At 37.1% G+C, this 26,132-nt stretch overlaps 1 protein-coding gene across 1 annotated transcript in view; it reads left to right on the top strand.

The window, feature by feature from the left end:
* The window catches only part of PTPRZ1 (protein tyrosine phosphatase receptor type Z1), a 91,401-nt gene that overhangs the window by 44,449 nt on the left and 20,820 nt on the right, over positions 1-26,132 (top strand). The window contains exons 8-12 of the mRNA XM_063395001.1: positions 2,620-2,804; positions 3,471-3,597; positions 9,854-9,897; positions 12,557-16,127; positions 19,748-19,892. Coding sequence (XP_063251071.1) covers positions 2,620-2,804; positions 3,471-3,597; positions 9,854-9,897; positions 12,557-16,127; positions 19,748-19,892 — 4,072 coding nt within the window. The remainder of the gene's footprint in view (positions 1-2,619; positions 2,805-3,470; positions 3,598-9,853; positions 9,898-12,556; positions 16,128-19,747; positions 19,893-26,132) is intronic.

Below are 26,132 nucleotides of genomic sequence, written 5' to 3' on the forward strand. Positions count from 1 at the left end.
TTTGCCACACACTGTCAGGGATCTACAAAGCCCCTGAATATCTGATTGTAAATGAAGTGATTTCATGGCTTGAACAATTGAAATGGTGAATTAAAAAGATAATCTCAAACATAGATTTAACTAAAAGTAGAAGAAAGCAACAAATGTGGGGGAAATAAAGCCAAATTTGGGCAGCTTATAAAGGTCCTCTTGTCAAAAACGTAGCCCAGGCAGTTTTTGACAATGATTGGCTGATGTACCCAGTGGTGCCCCATGATTCAATTAAGTTTAGATGAAAATTTCCTAAGTTACATGGGTAGCATTTTATTCCACAGAAGAATAAGCAAAGACAGAAACATTACCACAACATGATGTGATATGGAAAACCAGAATCTAAATATTCACCTGGAGAAAGCAGAGACTTGGATTCAAGTCTAGCAGGTTAGGCCTCTGACTTCCTGTGAATTTTTTGCTATTTTGTATTTTGCTGCTTGTGACTTGTAATCTGGTTAAATATTTGTGGCTTCATACTAGTAACAGACTCTAGAACTCCCTTTCTTGCAATCTCTTTGCTCCAATTTTCTAAAAGTTGATATCACAGCAGAAGTACTTAATTAGGTACGTTTTTATGTGCTTGCCTTTCTTTTTCTAGTCACTGCAGAAGGAAAATGGGAAAGGGCAGCATGAAGTACTTCTGTGTTTCTGACTGGTAGGAAAGGAAAGGGATCTGCAGGATGATTTATGAAGTGACTTCAGAAGAAGGGCAAGAGAAAACATTTTGGGAAGAAATGGAGGTGAAATAATATGTAGATGATTGTCATGTAATAATATAGTCATTGCTGAGATGAATATCAAAAGGAGGAGAACAAAAAGGAAGACTTTCCTTGGGAAAAAACCAGAAGAACCATTTGGAAAGGAAAGAAGAAAAGAAAGAAATAGCATTGGAAGCACCAACCTTATGATACTACTCTATGAGTCTGGATACAGACTGATATTTCAGAACCAAATTCACTCATAAGCAAAAAAGATGAAGGGAGGAAGAAGGACCATAGGAGAAGAATTTGAAATACAGAGAACCTTGGTGTTTATATTATACAAAATAATTTGACAAGAATTTTAAACACCTTTGAAAAGAAATAGCTGTGCAGTCCTTAGATTCATTGAAAAAGAATGAAATCTGTTTAAATCACCTGTCTTAAGGATCAGAATTGAGAAGGGAATAGTCTTTGCTGGCCTGATGATTTCTCCTTGCCATCTGGTGGAAATGGGGAGGAATGACAAATTTTTGGAATGGAATGGAATGGAATGGAATGGAATGGAATGGAATGGAATGGACACAACATGAGATATTTTTATTATTATTTGCTCTTCTTTTGCATCAATTAAAATAATTAGGTGTAATTAGTAAAATGGTGTATCAGTCACATAGCACAGTAGATTTAAAGCCCGGCAACAGAATTCGCGTGAATTACACAGAATAAGGCTGTCTCTGCTATTAGCACTCTGCACACATAAACACAAGAATTTAGAGAAGCCTTGCGGGTTGTTTCCGTGGCCAGCTCGGCCGGAGCTGCTGGGAGCTGCGCCCTTCCCTGGGAGCGGGGGAATGCCGCTGACAGATACTGTGGCGGGGCTTGTGCGCCCCCCTGTGTCCCCGTGGCAGAATGCAGAACTGAAGGACTCCCCTGGCATGCAGCATTGTCCCCAGAGCGTTCGGGGGCACACCTTGCTGTGCTGGAGCCCTGGAAACTTAGGATTTGGGGATCATCCCACCTCTGCACTGCTGTTTGCTTCTTCTCAGAGAACCCAAAAAGATCTGCACTTGTTTTCTTAGTTACCTGAATAGGGGTTTTTCGCTTACTTTTTCTAGATACTCATGTATTTCTCTAGGCACATTATGAGATGTAAAAAATGTTTCCTCATTTATTCCAAATAGGGAATGACTGTATAATTGTTTGTGTAAAAGTCAAGCTAAAAATATAATAACATGAAATGACTACTGCTAATATAATACTTTACTTCTTCTTATTTACCTTTTCTCTCTTCTTTAAGTACTATAAAAAGATTCAAACAGCCTTGAGGGGGAATTCAGGTGATAGGTTTACCTTTAACCACTAAAAACCATCTACTATGGATTATTCTATTATAGCTAGTGAGAGACTATGCAGCTTTTCTAGTGCTACTTTGATAGAGCCGTAAAGACAGGATTGATGAGATTTTTTGATTCCCAAGACACCAAGACAGATATAGGAATCTTTATGTTTTTTGGTTTTTGTTGTTGTGGTGGTTTTTTGGGGGGTTTTTTTTGTTTGGTTGGTTGGTTTTTTGTTGTTGTTGTTGTTTGTTTGTTTTTGTTTTTGTTTTTGTTTTTGGAACAGGATTCTAATATTTCACAAAATATGGTATAAGAGGCAGGGAGAAGAGACTAAGTCTTCAACTTTACTTGCTTTTGGAAATCTAGTGTTAAAATACTGATTCTGTTTGTAATGGTATGGCATTTCAAATATTTTAGTAGAAAGCTAAAATTGATGCACACAAAAAGACTTTCATTAGATTTCTCTGGAGGTGTCTCAAGATATAAGTAGAGTTATTTGTACCACTTAATAAATACCATATTCTTTCCTCTTTTCTTTCTTCCAGTTTGCAGCTCAGAACCTGAAAATGTTCAATCTGATCCAAAGAATTATACTAGTCTTCTTGTTACCTGGGAAAGACCTCGTGTTGTGTACGACACCACAATTGAGAGATTTGCTGTCTTTTATCAGCAGCTGGATGGAGAAGACGAGAACAAGCACGAGTTTCTGACAGATGGGTATCAGGACTTGGTAAGCGTAAACTCTTCTAGTTTCATAAAAAGGGATGATGGTGTAACAACTCACTGTTAATTATTGTGATAGATTAAACTGTAGCTGGGAGCTGATTTAAGAGAAGTTATCTCATTTTTTGGCTGTAAAGCCACAAAGATAATTTAAAACAAAAGAAAAAGCTTCTCTTGTCTAGAACAGGGGAGAAAAACTACAGGTTGCTGCTTTGATTTGCCTATACTTGCCATGACCATATCAACCACAGAGCTCCTTAGCCATAAAACCCATTGTCAATTAATAATACTCTGTACTTCATTGCTCATGGATGTGAAAGAATGACCTACACAAGCAACTGATGAGATTGAATTCAGTTATACTGCGATAAATATTAAGTTACTGATTACAGCTTCATGGCCGCTTTAAAGGCTCATCAGACATAATGTTACCTAAACTTGTGTTCAATGCTGAGTAATTATTTGGTTTGGTATCCTCCATGTGAAAAGTCACAAGTTTGTGTTAATTTGACTGAAAACCATTTGTGACAATAAAATATAAAAAGCACCCAATATACTACTAGAAGAAAGGAGCTTTTTGATTCGTAAGAAAAATGTGTTATTAAAAAATTAACATTTTCAAATACTTGATACTTATTTGCAAATAAATGATTAAATGTATTTTTTCTTTTAGGGGGCTATTCTAAATAATCTACTGCCCAACACAAGTTATGTTCTTCAGATAGTTGCTGTTTGCTCTAATGGTCTGTATGGAAAATACAGTGACCAAGTCATTGTTGATATGCCTTTAGAGGACACAGGTAAGTGGTCCTTTGAATTCAGTGATCCCTTTTAGTTGAAAAATCTGTATTTGAAGAAGTAGTTTGTTTGCAAACCAGTTAAAATGCGTGAGTTCCAAATTATGCCAAAATGAAATTTCAAAATAGCTGCAGTTAACCTTCAGCATGTCCCTTGCTAATGATATTTTACATTACATAATTCCTTGTAAGCATTACCTATAAAAAACATGCATGTTAATTTTTTTAATTCTAAGAATATTCTGAAAAGCAATCTACTTGATTTCAAATCTCACAAGTGTATCTTTCAGATAAGTAGGGAAATAAGACCATGTTTGGTATTATTTCTCTATGGTTCAAGCATCCTGTCAAAATTAGTCCACACAGCCAAAGTATTAAGGAATCAAGCAATACAACCCAAATATAATTTAAAAGTCTATATTAATGATTTTAAAATTTGACTTCTTATGAGTACTTGGTGTTTGATTTCAAAAGACTTGTGATGATGGAATTCCCTTGCTTCTTAATGCTGCCTCACAAAAAAATCAAAAGGCCTAACAAACAAATATTAATGATTTTACAGCCAGATTTGCTTCTCTGCCTGCTGGTAAATATGAAATAACTTGAAACTTTAGCATGAAGCTTCATCTTGTCCTTAATAATTCCTTAAATTTGGTGTAAGTTTTAGCGTCAGATTCAGTTCTTATGGAAGAGAGTGAGAGCTGTGTTTTTAATTAAGAACACTAATTAATCATAGAAAAAATTGAATACTTTTTGATCATGTTAGGAGCTATTTGTTTTTATCTATGAGCCTGGATTTTGTTGTTTGTTTATGTATTCTGTAAATTCAGTTTTATGCTTATATATATCTGTTTAGCTATAGCAAGGTCATTAGTGATGTTGTGGTGAACTTGGGAGGACAGGCCAGTTTTTCATTTCAAGGCAGCCACATTCCTTTACAGTGAGAGAGAATGTGATTCTCAACAATCTCTGCTACATGAATTCTGGACTAATGAGGGTAATAGGCCTGTAATAATGTGGGTTTGACTGTAGGCGGAGGACACAACATCAGGTATAGTGCATACACATTTTTAATGAAGATTTAACTTGTCCTACAAACACAATGCATTAAGAATAATCTATTTTGCAGTCTTAGGTTAGTATCTACCAGAACTTTCCTATTTCTCTTTAGTTTTCTAAAAAGTCCACAACAAGGTTCTTACATTCTGCTTGACATTTCACACTTCTGTCTCCTTTTTACTCATCTTTTAGATCACATATTCTTCCACTTACTTTCCAGATTTTCTGGGTTTGTGTTTGAAGAGTTCTCTCAGATGAGAGTTCATCTACATATCCCACATCCATTCCTGTGTGGAATGGCAAATAAGCAGCACAATGTTATCATCATTTAACAACAGTTCAACAAATCAAGTCAGTACAGTGCTGCCATCACAGCAGTAAAACCTCTGAAAATATATATTGCAAAGCAAAGTCCAGTATGGGTGATATCCAGAGGATAAACCGCCCTGCTGTAAGGATGAGTTGCAGGTCACCCTGCTGTGTCCCATGGCTCCCTTTGGAAGGAGACGTGGGTGCAGAGGCAGGGGAGAGACAGGAGCACTGGGCAAGCACTGTCAGTGCACCTGTGGCACGAGCAGATGCAGCAGGAGGATGCTGAGGCCGTGGCAGCCTGTGGCTGTGCAGCTCCAGCACCCAGCATGGCATCCCTGCTGCACTTGTGCTGAAGTCATGCAAAACAGGGGCTTTGCATTCATTCCATCAGAAGGAAGAGGGAGGGAAATACATACTCAACCTCACATCCCAGTACCAGCAGAAATTCCTCAAAGATTTGTATGCTCAGATGAGAGAATTTGGTACAATAAATGTTCTATTTCAGCCTGTGTTACGTTTCTTTTAATAAATGTTATCTATCAGACTGAAGGTTTGATACTCTCAAGCCTTTTTACGCAGACAAATGCCTAATTTGTTATTTTAAATTTTAAACAATATAAATAAAAAGAGAGCAAAGCTCCTCAATAAAAATTAAATACAGAAATGAAAATCTGCCTGTTAAAAAAAAAACCAACAAACCCCCAAAAGTTTCATTGACATGCTTTCTATCTGAAATGAACACAAAGTTATTAAATCTAATTTGGTTCTTTTATTTTGGCTCTTCCACAGTGGTACCTCTGAAAGCATTGAATAAAGAAAATTCAGGGGAAAATTCCTCTCATGTAATTAGTATAATTTCTAAGAGTGTACGTTGCTCTATAAATAAATTGCTTATATACTGTGTCAACCCTGGATACAATTCTAGAATATGAAAAAAACCTTTCATTAATTTCTCATATTAATATTTATTTGCATAATAACTTTTACTAATTATTTACACCTGAATTAACTCTTGCAAATACTTCAAATATTTTCATGTTTAATTATAATACACTTAATATTAGACAATAGACATATGAGAATGTAGATATCTAATAAGAAAGATTTTTTCAAAGCAGCTTACTGATTACAACTATAACATCAAATTGGTTTTGTGATCTACTTTATAGATCTTGAGGCAAAAGGGGATTTCTTGGAGCTCCTGCTTGGGAATTTATGAAAGAAAAGTTATCTTCACCATGAAGAGATGACATAAAGTTGACACATATAAAGCATAAATTAAATCTTTCATTTTCAAGAATGAGTAATCCAGTTTAATTAAGATGAAACTCACTACAGTCACCTCCAGATCAATTAGTTTTCCTGTTAAGAGCTAAAGCAAGGCATGAGTCATGTGGAGCCATTAGATGGGCCCTTTTCCAGGAGGAATTCTGTCCTTGGAATGGCCACTTCTAATGAGATCTGGTATTCAAAAAGCTCAAGACTGTTGTTTTAGACTTTCCTTTCTGAGATACTTTCAAAAGGGTGTTTCTCATGCCTTCTCCCCACCCACTCTGGTGCCTCCCATATGGTTAGTGAGGGCTCTGTAGGCTCTGGCCATCCACAGATCCAAGGCTCTTGTTTTTAGCAATGTTTTGTTAGATGAAGGATCTCTTTGGGGCCACAGTCTCTGCTTCAGCTTGTGGAAGCCTCAGGAACTGTAATGTATTGCCATATAGCAAGCACACGTAGTGGAGACCTCTGATCTTTGGGATTTTCCTGAGCTCTTCAGAATTGCAGCCCTTCACCTTGTAATACAGTGTGTGTGCAGGTTAAAATGTTTTCCAGTTAGTCTCCACTTAGTAAAAGCCAACAAATGCACTACTTGATGTAGCTACAGAATTGCCATCGAAAATTTAGGGAATTGTGTACAGAGTATTTTAATCAGCTTTGATAAAAATCCAAACTTTACTTACAAATTCTTCATTTGTTATTAGAATTGGATTTTGAATAACTACGTAAATGTGTGCTTTGACTCTCTAGATAACATCTGTATAGAACTGAAGACTGTGCAGTAGTTTGTTGTGTAGCTAATACTGGTGGTACTTACATACTTTTGGTGACACAGGAAGGGAAAAATAAAAATATAACTCCCCACTCCTATTCCTTTGGGTAGATTTAGCTGGTGTTTGTCAAAAAACCCCCAGCATGCTGGGATATAGCTCTCAAATGCTGTCTCCTGCCTGGCAGCTCCTGCTGTCAGCAATGCTTTGTGAAGGTCTAACTATGCAACTTCTTTGTAACTCGTCTTTGTGATTCTTGTCCTAAAAAGCACTAAGCATATATTAAATGTCTGATTTAGGGGACGCATTTTTCTAATTTTGTACTGATAAAAATAGAAATCTGAAAACTAATTCAATCAAAAGAAACAGGCTTTTGTTCTTGCCATGCTATTTATTACATAAGTCAATACAGAAATGAAAAGAGTTTATGTTGTACCCATCATTCTATGAGTATAAATCACATTGTTTAAAGAGATTTTTAAAATATTTCTGTTGAAAAAATGTAGGGAAATAGTTATCTTTTCTGTATTTGTTCTATCATGTCTTCATCTGTCATTAAAATGGATTATGAAAATGGACCTCTACAGAACTCTTAACTATTTTATTTTAAAATGTATACTATAGAATAATCAATATGTGGTTCCAGAAAAAATAAACAAGCTTGTTCATCAACCTACATCAAAGGGTTGTTTTTTGAAGGGTGGGGCTCTTCACCTTGGATGGGGGATGTTACTATATTTCTGTAATCTCCTGTGAAATCAAAAGCTCAGCAGGAGGATGAACAGAACTTCTGTAAGAGTGTGTCGCTAATACTTTTGACAAATAAATTTTCTATGACCGTCTAAATTTAAATATTCTTTATGAAGTTCCTGGAGATTTACTGGTTTTGTTAATAAGCAGGTTAAATATATATATATATTAAAAAAATATATATATGTATATATGTTAATGCCTCTCCCTTGAGAAAACAGCAAGAAACTGTAGTTTCCTGCTGGTGGAATTTGAGAGCCCTACTATATACTCTCACACAATCAGTACAGTTTGTTTTTCTGACTGAGTCTGGTTAAAGCTCAGCTCAAGAATAGTGATCACAAAAAGAATGGATAGAATTCCTCTGTACTAAAAACATGTTTCAGAGAAGTCTGTTAGGTTGTGGATCTGTTATGGAAAGGCATTCAGACTAATGTCAATATTTGGTTTGTATCATTGAGAAGCCAGGGAATATCATTATCTCGTCCACCCCTTGCTCCCCTCCGCTCCCCTCCCCACCCTGCCCCAGAGCCTCCTAGGCCTCAGAAGTCAGAGGTAAGATATTTTTTTATCTATATAGCTAAAGAAAGGTCAGTTCCATACTTGGTAATTTATAGATGTTTGTTACTAAAGGACAATTCGTGAAAATTTTGTGCAGCATTGCTTAGTCAAAATTTGTTTGCATGCTACAACCTACAAATAATACTGTATGAGCTTATTAGTTTGATAAACTTCATCTAGTGTATGTTGCATATAGTACATCTCAATTTGTTTTGAAAGATAAATGTGGATAGACCAAAGAATATACAAATTAAGGCATAGATCCCCATCTGACTTTGCAAAAATGAGAAATATAGAGATAGCATTTTTATCCTAGTGTATTGAACAAGCTACATTTGGGAATTGTGGAAGAAATGCAGACACAGAGCTGTGTGGGATGGTATTGTTAGAAAAGCTGTCCAGGCTAAGAGACTGGCATTTTCACCTAGTGCAAATCAGCCCTCAGAATATGTGTTAGCACTTGTGTGTAGACAGAGTGCTAGAACATGTCTTAGGAGAAAGCCTTAGGAAGACTTGGAATGGATATGGGCCTTTTTGTGTGCCAAAGGAGCAATAAGGTGCATTAGTACTTTGGAAGGAGTGTTAGGTCTCCTCACTGAAGACCTGTGCCAGTTCCCACCAGAGAGGTGGATGTTTCTTTCAACCTGCATTGAAACCTCTCGTGCTGACCACCAACAGAAGTATAACGTTGGATTTGGCAAATAAAGAGAAAGAAGGCAAGAGACTGCCTCTAAATTTGGAGAGATGGATTTTCAACTGGGTTGTAGGAAATTAATTTCTTCAACATATTTCAACTGGTTTTTATTTTTGAAAATTGAGAATGCCTCAAAAGCCTATGGAGTAGTTCTTCACACAGCATGCAGTACCTGTTTATTAGGGACTTCTTCTGGGATGCGATACAACTGGCTTCATGTCTTTACATTAGATCAGGTAGGGTGAGAGTTTGAAAAAGGCTGTAAGCACTGGGAAGGGTGGGTTTCTTTGGTCTGCCTTGCGGGGAGCATGCAGCCTGCTGCAGACTGACTGTGATGACATTGCTGTTGCTGTGGTACCTAAGCCCAAGCCTGGGTGCCCAAATAAGGGATTTTCTATATGAAAATAATAGAACAGATTATTGTACAAGAATATCTTCAGAGCTTTCAGATTTAATCTAGAGAAATCATTGATCCCCAGACTTACTGTTTTTCTCTCTTCTGTATTTCTGCATTAAACTATATTTCTAATTGAAAATGTTCTTGTAAACTTGGCTTTTCCCAGCCAACATGTGGTTCATCGAAAAGTGCAAATCCAGTGGTATCAAAATAGAGCCAGACAAAACTGTTGTGGCTGAATGAATGGGTCCTGTCTAGATGAGTGAGCTTTGTTACCCTTAGTCCTCACTCTGGGGGGTTGGCCACTTCTCCAAACACAGTCCTACCAAAAATCTTTGATATGGTCTCAATAACCATATCAATTAATCAGTTGAGTCCTTGCAGAATTCAGAATTCTCTCTGTTTAAAATTGTGGATGATACGCTGTGTATTTTTGTTTTGTAGAGGCTGACCTCATTCCTGAACTGAGTGAAGCTGAAGAGTATGAGGTATAGCATTCATTTGTTTTTTAAGAGAGTATTAAAATTAAATATGTTTCAACTAAATTGAAATTATATTCTGTGAAAATTTATAAAACTATGTCATCAATTAAAAGGATTATCTGCATTTGTGTATACATATATATATATGTATGTGCACACATAGCCTTTGAGCTATATTTCTCCCTAGATAACTCTGGAGATACCTCCGTATTTCTTGGGGGCTGGAGACACATGGTGAAATAAAGGATATCACAGAATGCTCCTAAATCTTTTTAAAATGGGGCATCAGTTTCCAATCACCCCTCTGTGAAGTCTGACAGAAGTGTTCATTCAGTAGAATCAAAGCTGCCATCCAGTGTTAGGCTTTTTAGTTAAAGAGGAGTTGGAATTGTCCTTGCTTGTGATGGCCTTATCATGTAGTAAATTAAAGTAAGGGAGGACAATTGTTGTGCTGAAGAGTGAGATTCACTTACTATCTGAGTCTGCTATCCATGTGCTGTTGGTTTAACCATTATTCAGAAATTCTGGGAGGGTCATTTGCTTCTTGAACTCAAGTTAGACTTTAAAGTATACCTCTGTTTTACAAAATTTTTGATGATCCTATGATAACCTTTGGAAGCTTCACCAGGATTCTGGTGTTGCAGCAGGGAGAGATGTAAAAATACCATGATTAAGTTTTTAAGAGTCTCTAATACCAATTTTGCAACATAGACAGTTACTTCAGTAAGACATTTATCAAGTAATATCAAGTAATGCCTCAGAATTTTTAATTTATAGTTTCCATTATTATCACAATATTTTCACTGCATGACAAGTCCTTTTAGTTAAATAGACAGCCTGTGCTTACTTATCTATTTACCCTCCATTGCATTTGTGAACACTGAGTAACCAGTAGTAGTCTCATTTCTCTGTTGTTGTAAGCTACGTATCTAGATTATTATACTGCATCTGTTAGGTGCCAGTGAACATCAACTGAATTTTACTTGAAGCAAGAAAGTTTAAAAGTGCATACATTGCCTTGCAGAAAGTAGATCTTTAGAAACAAGGACCTGTCCTCTCCAGCCCAGGTTTGAGGACAAGCAGTCTTGGTGCTGCTGCCCCTACATTTTAGGTATTTAGTCCTTAGGATGAAATCCAGACCTGAGAGTCACATCTGAGGTACCTGATGTTCTGTGGGTGCATGAGGGGCTCCTCATTCAAAGAGGGATGGCAGTGTGAAGCCCAGGTCTAGCCTGGTGGGTAAAGCCCTTGCTTAAGTGAGACTGGGTAAAAGTTCACAACTCCTGTTTACTGAGTGCCCCAGTCAAAAATGTACTCAGCAGCTCCTTATCTTGGGCACATCCTTTCAAAGGCTGTTGATTTTTTACATTATTCTCCCTGCTGTACCCTGTTCAGTGCAGGAATGTGAGCTCTACTCAACCTAAACTACAGTGGAAACTGAGGAGTTGTTAGACTGATAACTGTACCCATCTCATGTCCACTGGGTGTTTTCTCTCAGCATTATGCTTTTGAATAAAAACCAGTGGCATTTCCACCCCATCACCAAGCCAGATCTTTGGAAAAACAAAACGAAACAATAAAAACAACAACAAAAAAAACCCAACAGCAACAAAAACCACCACACTGTTTTGCTTGAGGCTCTGTGCTGCTGTCTCTTAGGGCTATGTGTGCCTGTCAAATTAAGTCCCTTCAGAAACTGAAAGTGTACCTCAGTCTAAATTGTATTGCAGAGTTGGTCTGGGACAGGTTTGGTTCTGGTGAAGCCCTAGGTGGGGGCACAGCACAGAACTGCAGGGGCTGCTGTGTCTAAGTCAAAATAAAAATGCTTGCTGAGTGAGTTAGGTGCTTCAGTCTTACAGATTTTGATTTGGTGCAGGGAAAGCTGGGGAGGGGATAAAAAGAATTGACCTTAGATCCTCAAACACTGCCTGAGTCCTGATTGCATTCAGGCATGCCATATTTTTTCTTTCGGATATGTCCTTAAAAGGAAAAATTCTAACATAGATTTTGCACAAAGTATTGTTATACATTATATTCATATTCAGAAAACAAAGGATCATAACAGGACATGGAGATATGACTCACAACACTTGTGAAACTTTGAGAGTCATGCTGAGGATCATGAAATCTTCTTTTACAGAAAATTGACAATTCAGTAGAATTGGGGTCATAAATATATTTTACAAATAATTTACAATGTTTTATTATTTCAGTTTAATTAACATCAGGATATTAGTGCAAACCTCTAAGGCATTCTGATAGCAAAACCATTTTTTCATTGTTGTGTATACAATATATGCTATATGTTGCATATACAATTACATTTTATTAGGAAGGACTTAGAGATTTTTAATAAAGTAAATAAATACTGTGAGTGATTTTTGCCTCTCCAACACAATTTAAGTAATGCAATACTGAAGAAGTTGTTGGGACACAGCTTTTTTTTTTTATTGCAAATAAGTAATATTTTTTCAAGATAAAAGAGGATACTTGTTCTTGCAGTTAATACTTTAGTTTAAGACCAACCGTCTTCTCAAGTGTTGTTTGGATTTACCCCCCTGGATTTATTGATCCAGGAAAATGTATTATTACAGTTCTAGTTTTCATTCATGTTCAGAGTCTATAAACATTTTTAATTGTCTTTGGCTATGATATTTTTTCAAAGGATGAAGTTGATGAAAAGGAAACAGAGGTGGATAAAGAAACTGCAGTGGTTCCTAGCACTGACAGTACAATGAACCAGTTGAGGAGAGATTTTCAGGTGATTACATCTAGCTACAGTCAAGAAAAAATGGGAGCAAAACCCAGTGAAGCTAAAACAAATAGATACTTAACAAGAGAAGAATTGCATGGTAAGGATAATGTTTTCAAAGCAGTCTATTATGCTACTTCTCCACCTATTGGTGAAATTTCTGAAGAGGAAGATCCTTTTCTGGAATCGCAAACAATTACTAGAATTCCTCCTCAACTCATTGACTCCACCAAAGGCAGAGAAGAAGAGTTTATATATCTTTCTTCAGGCACCGAGCCAACAAGAATAACCACCACTGGCCACAGAGATGAAGATTTCTTATTGCCTCCTTTTAAACCTCATCAGGAATCTGATGACTTTTGGACTTCAGTTCCTACCACTTCTTCATCACAGTTGGTTACAGAGGAGATCTCCCAAGAAGATGCCCTTCCTTCAGGGAGTCCAGATATAAGTGTTCATGATGTTCTTTCCCAAGGCTCCATTAAATATGTGTCAGAAGTTGTAGCACCCTCAAGCTCTGATGAAGATCCAAAGCATACTTCTCCCACTGATGGAAATGTATGGTTTCGCAATGCTACAGCTCCAGCACCTCCATCTCTTGACACGTCGCCTAGCAGGCAATGGTCTCAGACCAGTTACACTGATGCTTATGTAGAGGGATTAAAGCCAACTACAGTGCCCTATTCAAGCAGCCCAGTGGTTTCACAAGACACTTCAGATGCGGATTTAGAATTACCGCATTATTCCACCTTTGCTTTCTCCTCTGCTGAATTATCACCTCACTCTATCTCTTCAAGCTCTGGAGAATATGGTTCTGCTTCTGCTGCCAGTGAGGTACTCTCTCAGACAACTCAGCCAGTCTATAATGGTGAGATACCTCTTCAACCTTCCTACAGTAGTGAAGTGTTTCCTCTAGTCACCCCTTTATTGTTTGACTCTCAGATGCTCGACACTACCCCTGCTACATCCGATAGTGATGTGACCTTGCATGCTACACCTGTATTTCCCAGTGTTGATGTGTCATTTGAACCCACCCTGTCTTCCTATGATGATGTACCTTTGCTTACATTTTCCTCTGCTTACTCCAGTAGTAAAATGTTTCACCGTTTGTATACAGTTTCTCAAATGTTTCCACAAAGTGCTACTCCAGCTGTTGCGAGCGATAAGGTGTCCCTGCATGCTTCTTTGACGTTGGCAGAGGGTGATCCATTAATACAGCCAAGCCTTGCTCAATTTGCTGATGTGGTGTCACATCAGACCACTCGTGCTGCTTCGGAGACACTGATGTTTGGTCATAATAGAACTCACATATTTTCTCAAGTTGAACCATCCAGCAGTGATTTAAATATGCATGTACTATCTACAGTGTCTGAACTTCCTTATGCTTTGTCTGGTAATGTGGGCTCCCTACAAAGCTTTACTGTTTCCTATGACTCTGCAGAATTTGTGCATGATTCTGTTGACATGTTTCATCGAGATCCTTTATTTAGCAGCTATAACAATGTACTGGTGCATAAACCTTCCTCTGTAATATCACAAGCTGATACTTTGCTGCAGCCTACGCGCTCTCTATCTAGTGACACGGATTGGTCTGAAGCATACTCTGGTAGCGAGTCCCTTTTGCCTGATACAGATACTTTGACAGTACTTAATTTCTCTTCCTCTGATTTTGTTGATGAGATTCCATATGAATCATCTGGGTTTAGAGATGTTAATAAGATGCTTCAAAAAGGTGATGTGGTATATGGAGATGAGAGAGAACTGAAAATTTCCTCCTCTTTAAGTGAAATGGCTTCCAGTGCTGAAAGTAAAGTGATACATGAACTTTCTACATCTGTTTCTCATAATGTTGTAATTGAGCAGAAAATGTCTCTGCAAGAAAGCCCACTTCCTGTTTCTAGCACAAAGGGAATCCTTCCAGTCTCTCTTGCTTTTCCCACTACTAAGATATTTGATCACGATATTAGTAAACTTACAGAAAAGCACCTTTCTGTTCAGCCTTTGCATGTTACAACTCCAGCCTTTGATGACACTTTGCTTAAACCTATGCTTAGTGCAAGCTCAGATCAAGCTCTCTCTGTCCCTGCTTATAGCAAAATGTTACCCTCGACTCAGCTGTACTTTCATGAGACCTCAGCTACATTAAGTAACGAAGCATTACTGCAGTCCTCCTTCCAATCTTCTGGCGATGGCACTCTGCTTAACACAGCTGCAGTTGTGCCTAGTGATCCAATATTGGCTGAAAGCTCAAGGGTTCAAAAAGATAGTTCTACATTTGACCAAATATTGCATCAAATGGCACCAGGTTCTGCTACAACCGAAAGCAAGCTGCATTCTACATCTGCACCTTCTGTTGCTGATATGATGTCAAACACTTTTAGTCAGCCCGCAGCGTCACTTCAAGGTTTATCTTTTTCTTATACAAGTGAGAAATATGTTTCATCCAGTTTGTTTAACAGTGAAGATGTTCAGAAGGTTATGCCTTCATTGTACAGTAGTGATGTTTCATTCCAGCTGACCAATTTAGAAAACACGAATGTCCTTCCGTCCCAGGCAGCGAATGCTGTAACAGCTCCCTTCCTCACAGGTGACGCATCATCACATGTAGCTACTCCTACAGACAGCCGTATCTCTTCAAGTGTTTTTCAAAGAAGTGAGGCTGACGCTCTCTCTTCAAGTTCCACACTTGGTTTTGATCCTGTTCATATGCCTGCAGTTGTTTCTGGTTCTGATGTGTCCGTTCATCACACTCTTCCTTTACCAAATACACTTATTTCAGTTACGGCTGTTCCTTCCAAAAGTGAGATCCCTGTAACTTTGAATAGGTTGCTGGTTCCTTCTAGAGAATCCTCTGGGTTGTCTCCCAGTATCATGTCCAGTACTGATTTGTGGTCTTCTGTAGTAGAGGATGACTACGATGAATATGATGATGGCTTCCCTGTAAGTAACTGCATCTCATGCATTTCCCATAGAGAAGATCAGGATATGGTAGTAGAGGATGAAAATACAGAGGTATATAATAACAAGGATCAGAGTAACCTAATTATAAGTTCACATTCTGAGAAACCTGAAGAAGAGAAGTTTTCTACTGCTGCATCTGACAGTCAGATAAACCGTGGCATGGACAGACGTAATTATACCAACATACCAACTTCTTCAGCAAATGTGATACCTGAGGAGCACAACAACCTGAAAATTTTGGAGAACCACATTCAGACTTCTAGAGCCCAATTGCACAACACATCCGAATCTAAGTCTTGGGCTGTTTTGACAAGTGATGAAGAAAGTGGTTCTGGCCAAGGTACCTCAGATAGCCTTAATGATAATGAAACTTCAACAGATTTCAGTTTTCCTGACCATAATGAGAGAGACACTGAAGGGGCAGTTGAAGCAGGTAACTCAGAATTAACTCCTGGATCATCACAATCATCAGCTTCATCTGTTACTAGTGATCACTCATCAGTATTCAACATCTCTGAGGCAGGTTAGTTATGGATAAGTCTAATGAATACCATGGGAAGCTGTGAGGGGATACTTTTGTGCCATAGAGAATGAGAAGGTTTATCTACAGATAATAAAGGCAGAACATAACAGTGCCAATGGGTGTGATTAAGGAAGCATTGGGGAACAGGGTTTCATACTGAGCTGGCTATCTTGTGAATGCTGCTTCTGGCTACTTAAAACTGCACCTGAAATATTCTTCAGTAAGATGATTGATGCTCTGCTTTTGGATAGAGGCATACTGTCAGCAGAAGTTGAGTCATGAAAAATCTGAAACCAGAATTGTTTCAGTGCTAATTTTTGCTTTTAGTTTTAAAGCTTTGAGAGAGGCTTAGGTTCTCTGTTAAGTTCTCTGAACAAAGTGCTGCCCTTATGGAAATTCCACCAGAGGATACCATGCCTCTGCCAGAGGAAACATACCTCTGATATTCTCTTTTAGACTTACAGCAGCACTTTTTTTGTGTGTTTTCTAAGATGCTGAACAAGGAAGAAGATTATTCTGATGCAACTGAACTCATAAAAGCATTTATTTTTATTCTGCATATGCCACTTCCAGATTTCAGTGAGATGCAGAATTTTTGTGCCAGATTTGCGTATTCCCAAAGTAGAGCCAGATTCTCCTCTAGCTGTATATATGTAATGCTATTTTCTTATTTATTCCTCTTTACTTTAGCAAGAGTATTTGCAACCCATGATTCCAAGGATAAAGACAGAAGTCAAAACTCATAACATATTTCCTTTGTATTTGAAAATTCACTGTGGAAAATCTGAAGTATTCAGACACATAATTTTCATTCCTTCTTGTTTTAAATAATTGAAAATCAAAGAATCAAGTCAAAAATAATCCATGATTTTTGCAAAAATAAAAAAAACCAACCCAAACAACAAAGTTGAATTGGTATTTTAAAAAATAAATTGAACTTCTGTTGTGTACTTGCAGCATCTGTAGAGGGCAGTATCATTCAACTAAATCCATTAAGGAATGGAATTCCCAAAGCATGGGAAGGTTTCAGCCCAGTCTTACAAATAAATACACAGTTGAATTACATAAAGTTGTATTCCTCATGAGCAACAGAATACTAATATGAACAGGTGGTAAAATGACACTCGATATAATTGGGGCTAGTGGAATGTGAAAATAGAAAATGAAAATGATAAGAGAATAAAAAACATTGATATTAGTAAGAGTCCTAACAAGGTAGGTGTTACAAAACTGAATCAATAAGTGAATTAGTTCACTTGTAGATAGCTACCACTTTGTATAAAATGTGTACCATTCCTTCAAAAATAAGCAAAAATAACATTAATGTTTCAAAGCCTATGTTATTGGTATGAATGAGTGTTGCCGTAAGATACTAGAGTTTACAAAAGGGATGTTATTTGAATTTTTAACAATAGTACCTCAAAAAGGATTATACAGTAGTGGAGGAGGAGGAGTACAACAGACTTAGTTTGTCTCTAAATAATATTGAAAGACACTACAGTATCATTTCATGTGCATTACTTTTTTTCCAACACATGATGCCAAAAACTGGCTTTTCATAAACTGAACATTCAATTTCAGCATGTCTAACACAGTCTTCTGTAAATCAAAAACATATGTGCTTAATTAAACTATAAAGAAATTAAACAAACACAAAAATTATTTTCTCACCTGAGAACTTACTTATACATTGCAGTGGATTTTGCAGAAATTGGTGAAATGTCTTCTTCTTGTGACCATTACAGTAAAAAATTGTCATTTAAACTTTTCCCATTCTTTTAGTTGTTGATGCATAATTATGCTTGTTCTGAACTAGGATTTTCTCCCTAAGGTCTCTATGACTACCTAAACCTTTCAGCTTCTGTTGAAAAGCTAAGACAAATAATTAGAAAGAAATATATGAAGGATCCAAACATCTCAGTTATTAGAAAACAAAGAAATCTGCTGTAGCTGAGACTGCCTTTTCAGCTGCCATCTTTGGAGTGCTAGCCAAGCAGGCCAGAAACCCCCTGGTACAGAAGCCTTCACTTCATTCCCTGTGGGAGGAGTCCTAATAGAATATGGTCATGAAATTTGAAGGAACCCTGTCATCACACAAATAGGATTGGATTTTATGCTGTGAATTAGTCCAGAGTTGGATAAGCAAGTCTGACTGTTTCACAGGGATCCTATTGTGTTTTCTCATGCATACACATAGTTTCTCTCTGAAATCAATAGGAAGTACCAATTTTAACCGACTCAACAGACATGTGGAGATTTTTCAGAAGCGACTTTGTGCCTTCAATTACTTTGCCCATTGAGCTGCAGAATTTAAAGAGAAGTGATTGATATGGGTGTTAAAGAGTATTTTGAATTAAAACCAAGAAGACATCTGCAAAATTAGAGCCTAGACCTTTTTGCACATAAAGTCCTGAAAGCCTCTAAACTCAAGAAAATGGAAGCAAATAGAGCTGCCTGAAAATCTGTACTGTGTGAAGCCATTTTTTTTTTCACATCCTATTTAGAGCATGTAACTTGCTGTCTTTTCTTTTTTTTTTCAGATTCAACTCCATTCTTTCCTCCTTTTCTGTAAAAGCTTTTCATTCATGTAGAATTGGTCTCTTGAAATCTCAATAGAGTGCAGATGTTTTCTGTACAGCAAAATTCCACTCTTATACAGAAAATTCATTGAATTAGAACTATTCGCAAAAGCAGAAAACATTCCAGGGGTTTAATTTTAAAAAGTGCAAAAGTGATTATTTCTGCATTTTAACTCAAATAATGCTCACAGTAAACTGCACAGATAGAAATGTCAGTTATTTTCATCAAAGTCAGAACTTTAAAATACTTCCTTCTTGAGATATGAACAAAGCTAAAAATAAAGTATTGGTGTTGTCCACCACTGTGTTGCCTTCTTTAATAAAATTATAAAATATATTGTTTTAATCTTTGTACAGATTCCTGTCCAAATATTTCTGTCATCCAACATTATATGGCTCACAGAAATATGAAACCAAAGCAATATCTAAATAATAATTTAATTACCTGTAAAGATGGAGGTGGGAAATTTAATTCTGTCTGGCTCCAGTAGAGTTGAGAGAGGCAATTGTATTCAAAGGAAGCAAGGTGTATCTGTAAGGCAGTTTACAGAATGGGCAATGGATAAAAATACAGAAAGCTAAACTGCAATACAGCAAGCACATAAAGACTATTGCAAGATAATTTTCATATTAACCTATTAGCCAGAGAAGTGATTTGTGTTATATGACTGACAGTTTAATATCAATTCCAATGCACATTCCAATATTATGTATTCAGATTTCTTAACTCATTTGGCTTTCAGCTAATAAAACAGATTAAAATAAAAAAACCTTTCTTCTGAATTTTAACAACAGTCTGCTATTCTTACAAAGAGAAGTCTCCACTGCTGGAAGGCTGAGTCACATAAGCTTGAACACTTTGCTTTACCCTCTATCTGCTTATCTTCTGTAAGCTGGTTTGCAAATGTATAAACTTTCTGCAGTACCTAGTAAAAAATAGAGGTAAGTGATATTAAGTAGGCTCATTATAAGACACGTTCACCTGTGCTGTGCATTTCTCAGAATTTAAACACGGACTGTTTCAATTTTCTCTGACTGCAGAGGCAAGTAATATTAGCCATGAGTCTCGTATTGGTCTAGCTGAGAGTCTGGAATCAGAGAAGAAGACAGTTATACCACTTGTGGTCGTATCAGCCCTGACTTTTATCTGTCTAGTGATTCTTGTGGGTATTCTCATTTACTGGAGGTAAGTTGTTTTTTGGTTGATCTTTTTTTCAGTTAAGAGCTATGATTTGAAAAATTTGGTTTGCATTATTGAGCTGGTTTACAGGAGGGAGACTGGATCTTGTCTCTTACCTGGTCTTCATATTGCTCAGTGTCATAAAGATGACAAAATGAGATGGTTTCTATCCACGTTACTCGACTGCAATTTTTTTGTTTGTTTGGGTTTTTTTGCAGAGGATTTAACTACTACAAATAGTTTATTCCCATATTGATAGACCTTAGTAAACAGTAATCCATGACTGATGCCCAGAAACCAAGTGACTTCCTGAGCACTGGGAAAAGTAAGAGGGAGAAGAAAAATAAATATCATGGCATGGGGCTATTACAATCTTTCCAATCCTTTAACCATTAAAAAAGGTAGTAATCAATGTAGAATGACAATCTGTGGTCCTCAACAGGATCATATAAATAAGCAATTCATATGGCACTGTAGGAATGTGCTGTAGCTGACACTGTGGAAGGCAGAAAGGGGTCAGTACTAGTGATACTGAAATAGTGTAACTGTTTGAAGATCACTTACTGAGTAGCTCTTAGGATGTTCTGTGATTAAAAAGTCATTCTACTTTGTAATTCTGACAAACTAAAATTAGCCCCCCGGTCTTTCAAAGCTTTAGCGGATAACTTCAGCTGTGTCTCATGTGCACAGACATGTTTCTCTGTGACTTGATAAATAGATAAGCCAGAAAAAAAAAAAAAAAAAAGAAAAACAGGATTGATGGTTTTTAGAAGTCACTATAACATATCAGTAAGAGCAAAAATCTGTATCCGCACTGTGAATAAAAACAGACCAGCTAGCCTGGCACAAATCTCTTCCATACATATGAAATGACTTCCTTCAGAGAGGATAAAAAGAGTGGCTGCATTCACATTGCTTACTGGGGTGGCCTCTGCCCTGTGCCAACCCCAAATCGTGTCAAGCATTGTGTGAAATACTGCAAGTTGGCCTGAACTAAAAATGTACAGGAACTTTGTCAGCCACATGGCAGTACGTGGCAATGCTCAAGGTTTTGGCACTCTTCCATTAGTTCAGGTTAAAGTCAGTCTTCCTAGGGGCATGTCTGCTTAATGCTCAAAACTCTTGCACAGAGCTTGTTTCTTCTTCCTTCACCCCAAATAATCCAGCTTAACCTATAATGAAAAAATTGGTGGAGAACCAATAACTTTGGCCCTCTCCAAACTACCGTCTACTGTAATCTGTAGGCTGGGATGTCAGGACTGTGTTTACTAACTTTTCTTCTAGTCTCCTGACACTGATTTTCTGTCAGCCTATCAGGGTGTGTCCCACATGGGGACAGCACTCATTCCATCCCTGAACAGATGGAAATTCTCTAGGCTGGAGAAATTGAGTTCAAGCATCCCTTGTTCCAGGCAAGTGTGCTACTGAGTCAGAGAGCCTTTGCCATGATTAAAGACACTTGATCAGTGAACCTTGAGAAAGATTTCTTCTGCTTTTCAAAGTAGTAGTTAATTGCCATAATAATTGCAGAACTCATTTCTTAGTTTATGCTTAGTTGGATAATTCTGTTCTCCATCCAGGATTTCCAGTTAACCACTTGCATACTGAGAATCTTTTCCTGTCATTCATGTTATGCAACATGATTGTTCAACTTCCAAAGGGTTTCATCCCTGATGCTGAAACAGTATTTGAAATCTCTTCTATTTGCCAAAGAAGGCCATGCATTTAAAGACCTAGATTGTACAATGCAGTTCTAGTAATCCTACATGTTACAAGCTTGTTTTTGTCGAATAACACTGTGTTCATTTTGTATTCTTTCTCTGGGAATGAACAATTCTGTAAAACAGGTCTTTCAAAATAAAACAAAAATCCCGTTAGCAATAATATCTTCTTGCCTTGAATCTAATCTTTTCTGTATTTCTTCTGTACTACAAAATAAAATATGGAGCTCTTTTATTGTTAATCCTCAAAATTCTCTTGGTATTATGATAACACCAGTAACTATTTCTTATTTCAGGGAAATGCAACATAAAGACTATGCATTGTAGATAGGACTTTATGGCTGTCTTTCAAAGTTGCCAAAACACTCACCTCTTTTTAGAGACTGGAAAAAAAATCAGAATATTAACTTCATTGCTATGCAGATTTCATTAGGCCTGGGAAATATTAGTAGAAATTCTGTAAGATTTTTCTAATAGTTAGATTTAGTTTGTTTTGAAATGAGTGCTCTTAGATGTTAATGTTTCTTTTTATAATGCACCCTCTTCCCCCTAATTTGGGCCAATTATTTTCACTTATTAAAGTTTATAAAAACATTTAGGTTTGCAAGAAATTATTCTATATTTCTTTTACAGTGGTAGTCCAGGAAAAACATTGGTCTGTCTCAGCTGGTCACTTGAGTAAATAGTGCTTTGGGTTATTTCCACTATTAGTTCCTTATCTGAATGTGCAAGTGGTGTGTTATTTGGTTTAAAACCAAACAACTACAAAGAGCAACAAGTACCAGTCTCTCAAGGTTAAAGAAAGGCAAAATTATTTATTTCTTCACTTTAATGATTTGTATCAGAAAAATAATTCTGTACCATCTGTTGTTTGGGTTTTGGTTTTGGGGTATTTTTTAAATGAAATTGTTAATCAGCACTGGAGGAAATTCCTCAATCTCTTCACTATCTCATTAGGCACAAATTCAATCTTTTTTTGATAGATATTTATTTCTCTGATAGGGATTAAAACTTCTAATGGCAATATTGTCTAAAGATTGAACAATTACCAGTAGGAACATACACAGTTTTTAGCCACTCTGGGTTTGTGTATCTTTTATAATTCAAGCAACGTCATTTTCCCTTCATTTCTTGAGCATGATTAAGATTACAGTGGAATAACCAAGGAGATTCTTTTTCCTGTTTAGTGGCCTTGCTGTCCAGATAGACTTTTTTTAATAGCTTTAGAGAGAATCTTGTGTCCAAGTCTAGAGTCTATCCATTTCTTTCAGGATCTGTCTAGTTTCTGAATTCTTGCAGCAGAGATGTGGCAGGAATACCTGAATGTACTTGGTATCTTCTTTTCTTGATGGTTTCATTATTACCATTTTGCTTAATTATTCATGGTTGTGCAGATCAGATTTTATAATGTTTATTATTAGAAGAGCTTGAAGAGTAACATGGTAACAGTTATCAGTGGAGCTGTACTGTTCAAAATTATTTTTCAAAAAACATATGTGAATTGTAGTAAAAGGCCAGCTCTAATGACGTGAACCACAAACTGCTAATGCACTTCCAGGTCCATTTGCATCTGTAGACATAATGAGTATCAGCTGCCTGTCATGCAGCCTTCTGGACATTTTGTGATAGCAACACTTCAGAAATTGCCAGCCTGATGACAGACAACACCCTGAGCCATTTTTTGAATTTTAATTTTCTTCTACCACCCTATATAATTGGAAACATGCCTGTCAGGGAATGTTCATTTTCTTAGCCATGATTTGAACTAATGCCTTAAGTCCTGTGATAAGTTTATGGGAACAGAGTTGAGAACCCTCTCTGAGGATCGTTAAACTTGCACATGCAGAAACACTCAAACCAGATTGAAATATACAGAAGCCACACTCATCCATCCATAAAGGAAAAAGTTCTCAACAGTTTAAATAAAATAAATAAATAAAAGTCTTAAAATCTGACAATTAAAATTCCAGTTGACAAACACACAAAAATTAATTGCAGCTATTTTAAAACAATAATTGGCATCCATTGAGGATCCACTTATAGATCCTTTGGCTTCACCAGATCTTTAAATTATCAGAACATTTAAAAAAAAGTCTAGTAAGTGTTTGAGAATACCTACTGGCAGATAATCCTGTGAGCTCAAAAGACAGTGAAGTTCTCAGAGAAAGACGTAATCATGCCTCTAAGACTGTTCTGCGTGAGCAGCAGAAGCACAAACACATCCTCTCCCAGATGCCTCTGGCTTGCAGAGTTCAGCTCCCTTCCTGAGTCCCTGCAGCAGGAACACTCTGCAAACGCTGCCGTGCTCCTTGCCAGCCTCAGCAGCAACCCCAACCAAGGTCTGAGCAGTCCCTGTCCCAGAGCAGAGGTAAGCACACATTCTCAGCCAAGGTCCAGGGGCCCAAGGGCTAGAAAATCTGTGTCCCCCACAGTCTGAGGCTTAGTCTTGTAGTCCCAAGTAGTTCCCATTGAAGTGTTGATTCAGATCTTGTATCCCTCCTGTCAGACCAAAGTGCTGCTACTGTACACATCTAGACACTGTAATTAATTCACTGCCCCCACATATATATAAAGTGTGTGTTTGAACAAGTGCAGTGTCTAAATTACAAATTACAGTTTTAGGTTGGAGATCTAAGTGCTGTGATGAAAGGTGTAAATTAAATAATCAGGTTATTGATTGATGGGACCTGTGTCTGGAAGTTTGAAATAGTCATCACTTTCTTCATTAACAACAAGTGATAATTAACGAGATGTGAGTATTAACAGTAGGTTTAGTCATGAAGGCTTTCAGTGCTGATGCAGAAGCAGATGGAGTGCCTATTTATGAGTCTTTTTACAGGTTAAGTCAACTGCTATGAATTCATCTCCTAAATGTGCTAAGGGTGTAATTTATTTTCAACCACAATTACCTTTTAAAGATTAAAAATGTATTGGCTCAGTGAGGGATAATGAGTGTATGGCATAAGATGAGGACATTTTAAGTACAGCTTTAGATGTGAAAGTCATTATACTAATTAAATTCTTCATAGCTCAATCATTTCTCAAGCAAATAGGTGACACCGTTAGTCCATAAACCTTACATGTGATGGTTGTTCACAAGCAGTAGATGTGGGGCAAGGACACCTTTTGGGTTTTCAGCTTTAGCATCAGACTGCTTGGCATGTTTGGTTGGTGCAGTTTTTAATAAACACAATACAGCATTTGCTGTGCCCAACAGACAGGGCCAGACTTTCCAAAGTGTTTAATGATTTGAAGACTTAGGGGCTTGCCTGCATCTCACAGATATTTCACACAGTTCTGATACTAACTCTTGAGTCTTATGCTAGCATTGAGACACCCTCTCTCACCTTAGCAGCCACTAACTCTGATGCTAGAGACTCTAAAATTTAGAAGGCTGTTCCCATGTGCCTCGTGAATGTGTTCTTGTTCTGCATCCAAAATTGCCATTTCTAAGTAAAACGTTTCTAAGTACATAACTGATAGTATTGCTCCAAATATCTCATGCGAAGCCAAAGCTTCTCTGTGAACATCACAAATACACTTTCAGAGAATTCTAGCTGGACTTCAGATTTCATTGTCATGTGAATTACAAGAACTATTTTGCATGCCTCAGTTTTCCCTTTTAGGTAGTTCTCTGCTTTTTCTTGTGTTTTAAGAGGATCTGTTTTGTACAGTGATAGAAAATTCCCAACACATTCTGACAATATGGGCATGTTTCCCAGAGGCTTAATTCAAATAAGCTTACCAAAGTCTTTATTATCTATAATAATGGTTCTGGAAAGAATGACAACAGCCACATATTCCCTATCTATTTCTCAAAGTAGCTTCAAAAATTATTTTGGTTTATAACAATTATATGATTTTATGACTGCAGTGATACAGTTATGGTACAGAATTTAAAATAACAGTGATCACACAAAGTAAGAAACAATCAACAGTTTTGAAGAAGCACAATCCTGTAAATATAAAATGAGATTAGTATTTTCATGGTGCGTATATTTCTTTTTAAATTTAATGATCAGTGAATAATATTCCAGAGAGATTAAGCGATCCAAAGTTAAGATTGTTATTAGCATGTCTAATCATATGGAGATTTTTTAATTATGGAGGCTTTGCAATACTTACAGAAACAGTTGGTTATTCATTCCTTTGAATAGCTTGGATTCTTAACAGATGCTATTCCTATTATCGTCACATCTGGATTACAGCACAGATAAAAACAACATTGAGGGTCATTGTTAAGGTTGGTTCCATTTGTATTCATATCTCAGTGTTTTTGCAACAAAGCTGGCATCTCTTGCAGATAGAAATTCCCTTGTTTCTGACTGTCAACTTTGGGAAGTCCTCCTTGGTTAAGGTGTTGACTTACATTAGGAAAAGTTGTTTAGCCTCAGTCACAGTAGTTCTAGAGCCACTGTTTTGGCTATTACAGGGCATGTTGTCTTTTATTGCATTTCCATGCCTGCAGTAGCATCTCTCAATGAATTACCAGAACTGATCTCATACACTGCTCCATCCTCAGGCT

The sequence above is a fragment of the Prinia subflava genome, chromosome 4 (assembly GCF_021018805.1).
Source record: "Prinia subflava isolate CZ2003 ecotype Zambia chromosome 4, Cam_Psub_1.2, whole genome shotgun sequence".
NCBI lineage: Eukaryota > Metazoa > Chordata > Aves > Passeriformes > Cisticolidae > Prinia > Prinia subflava.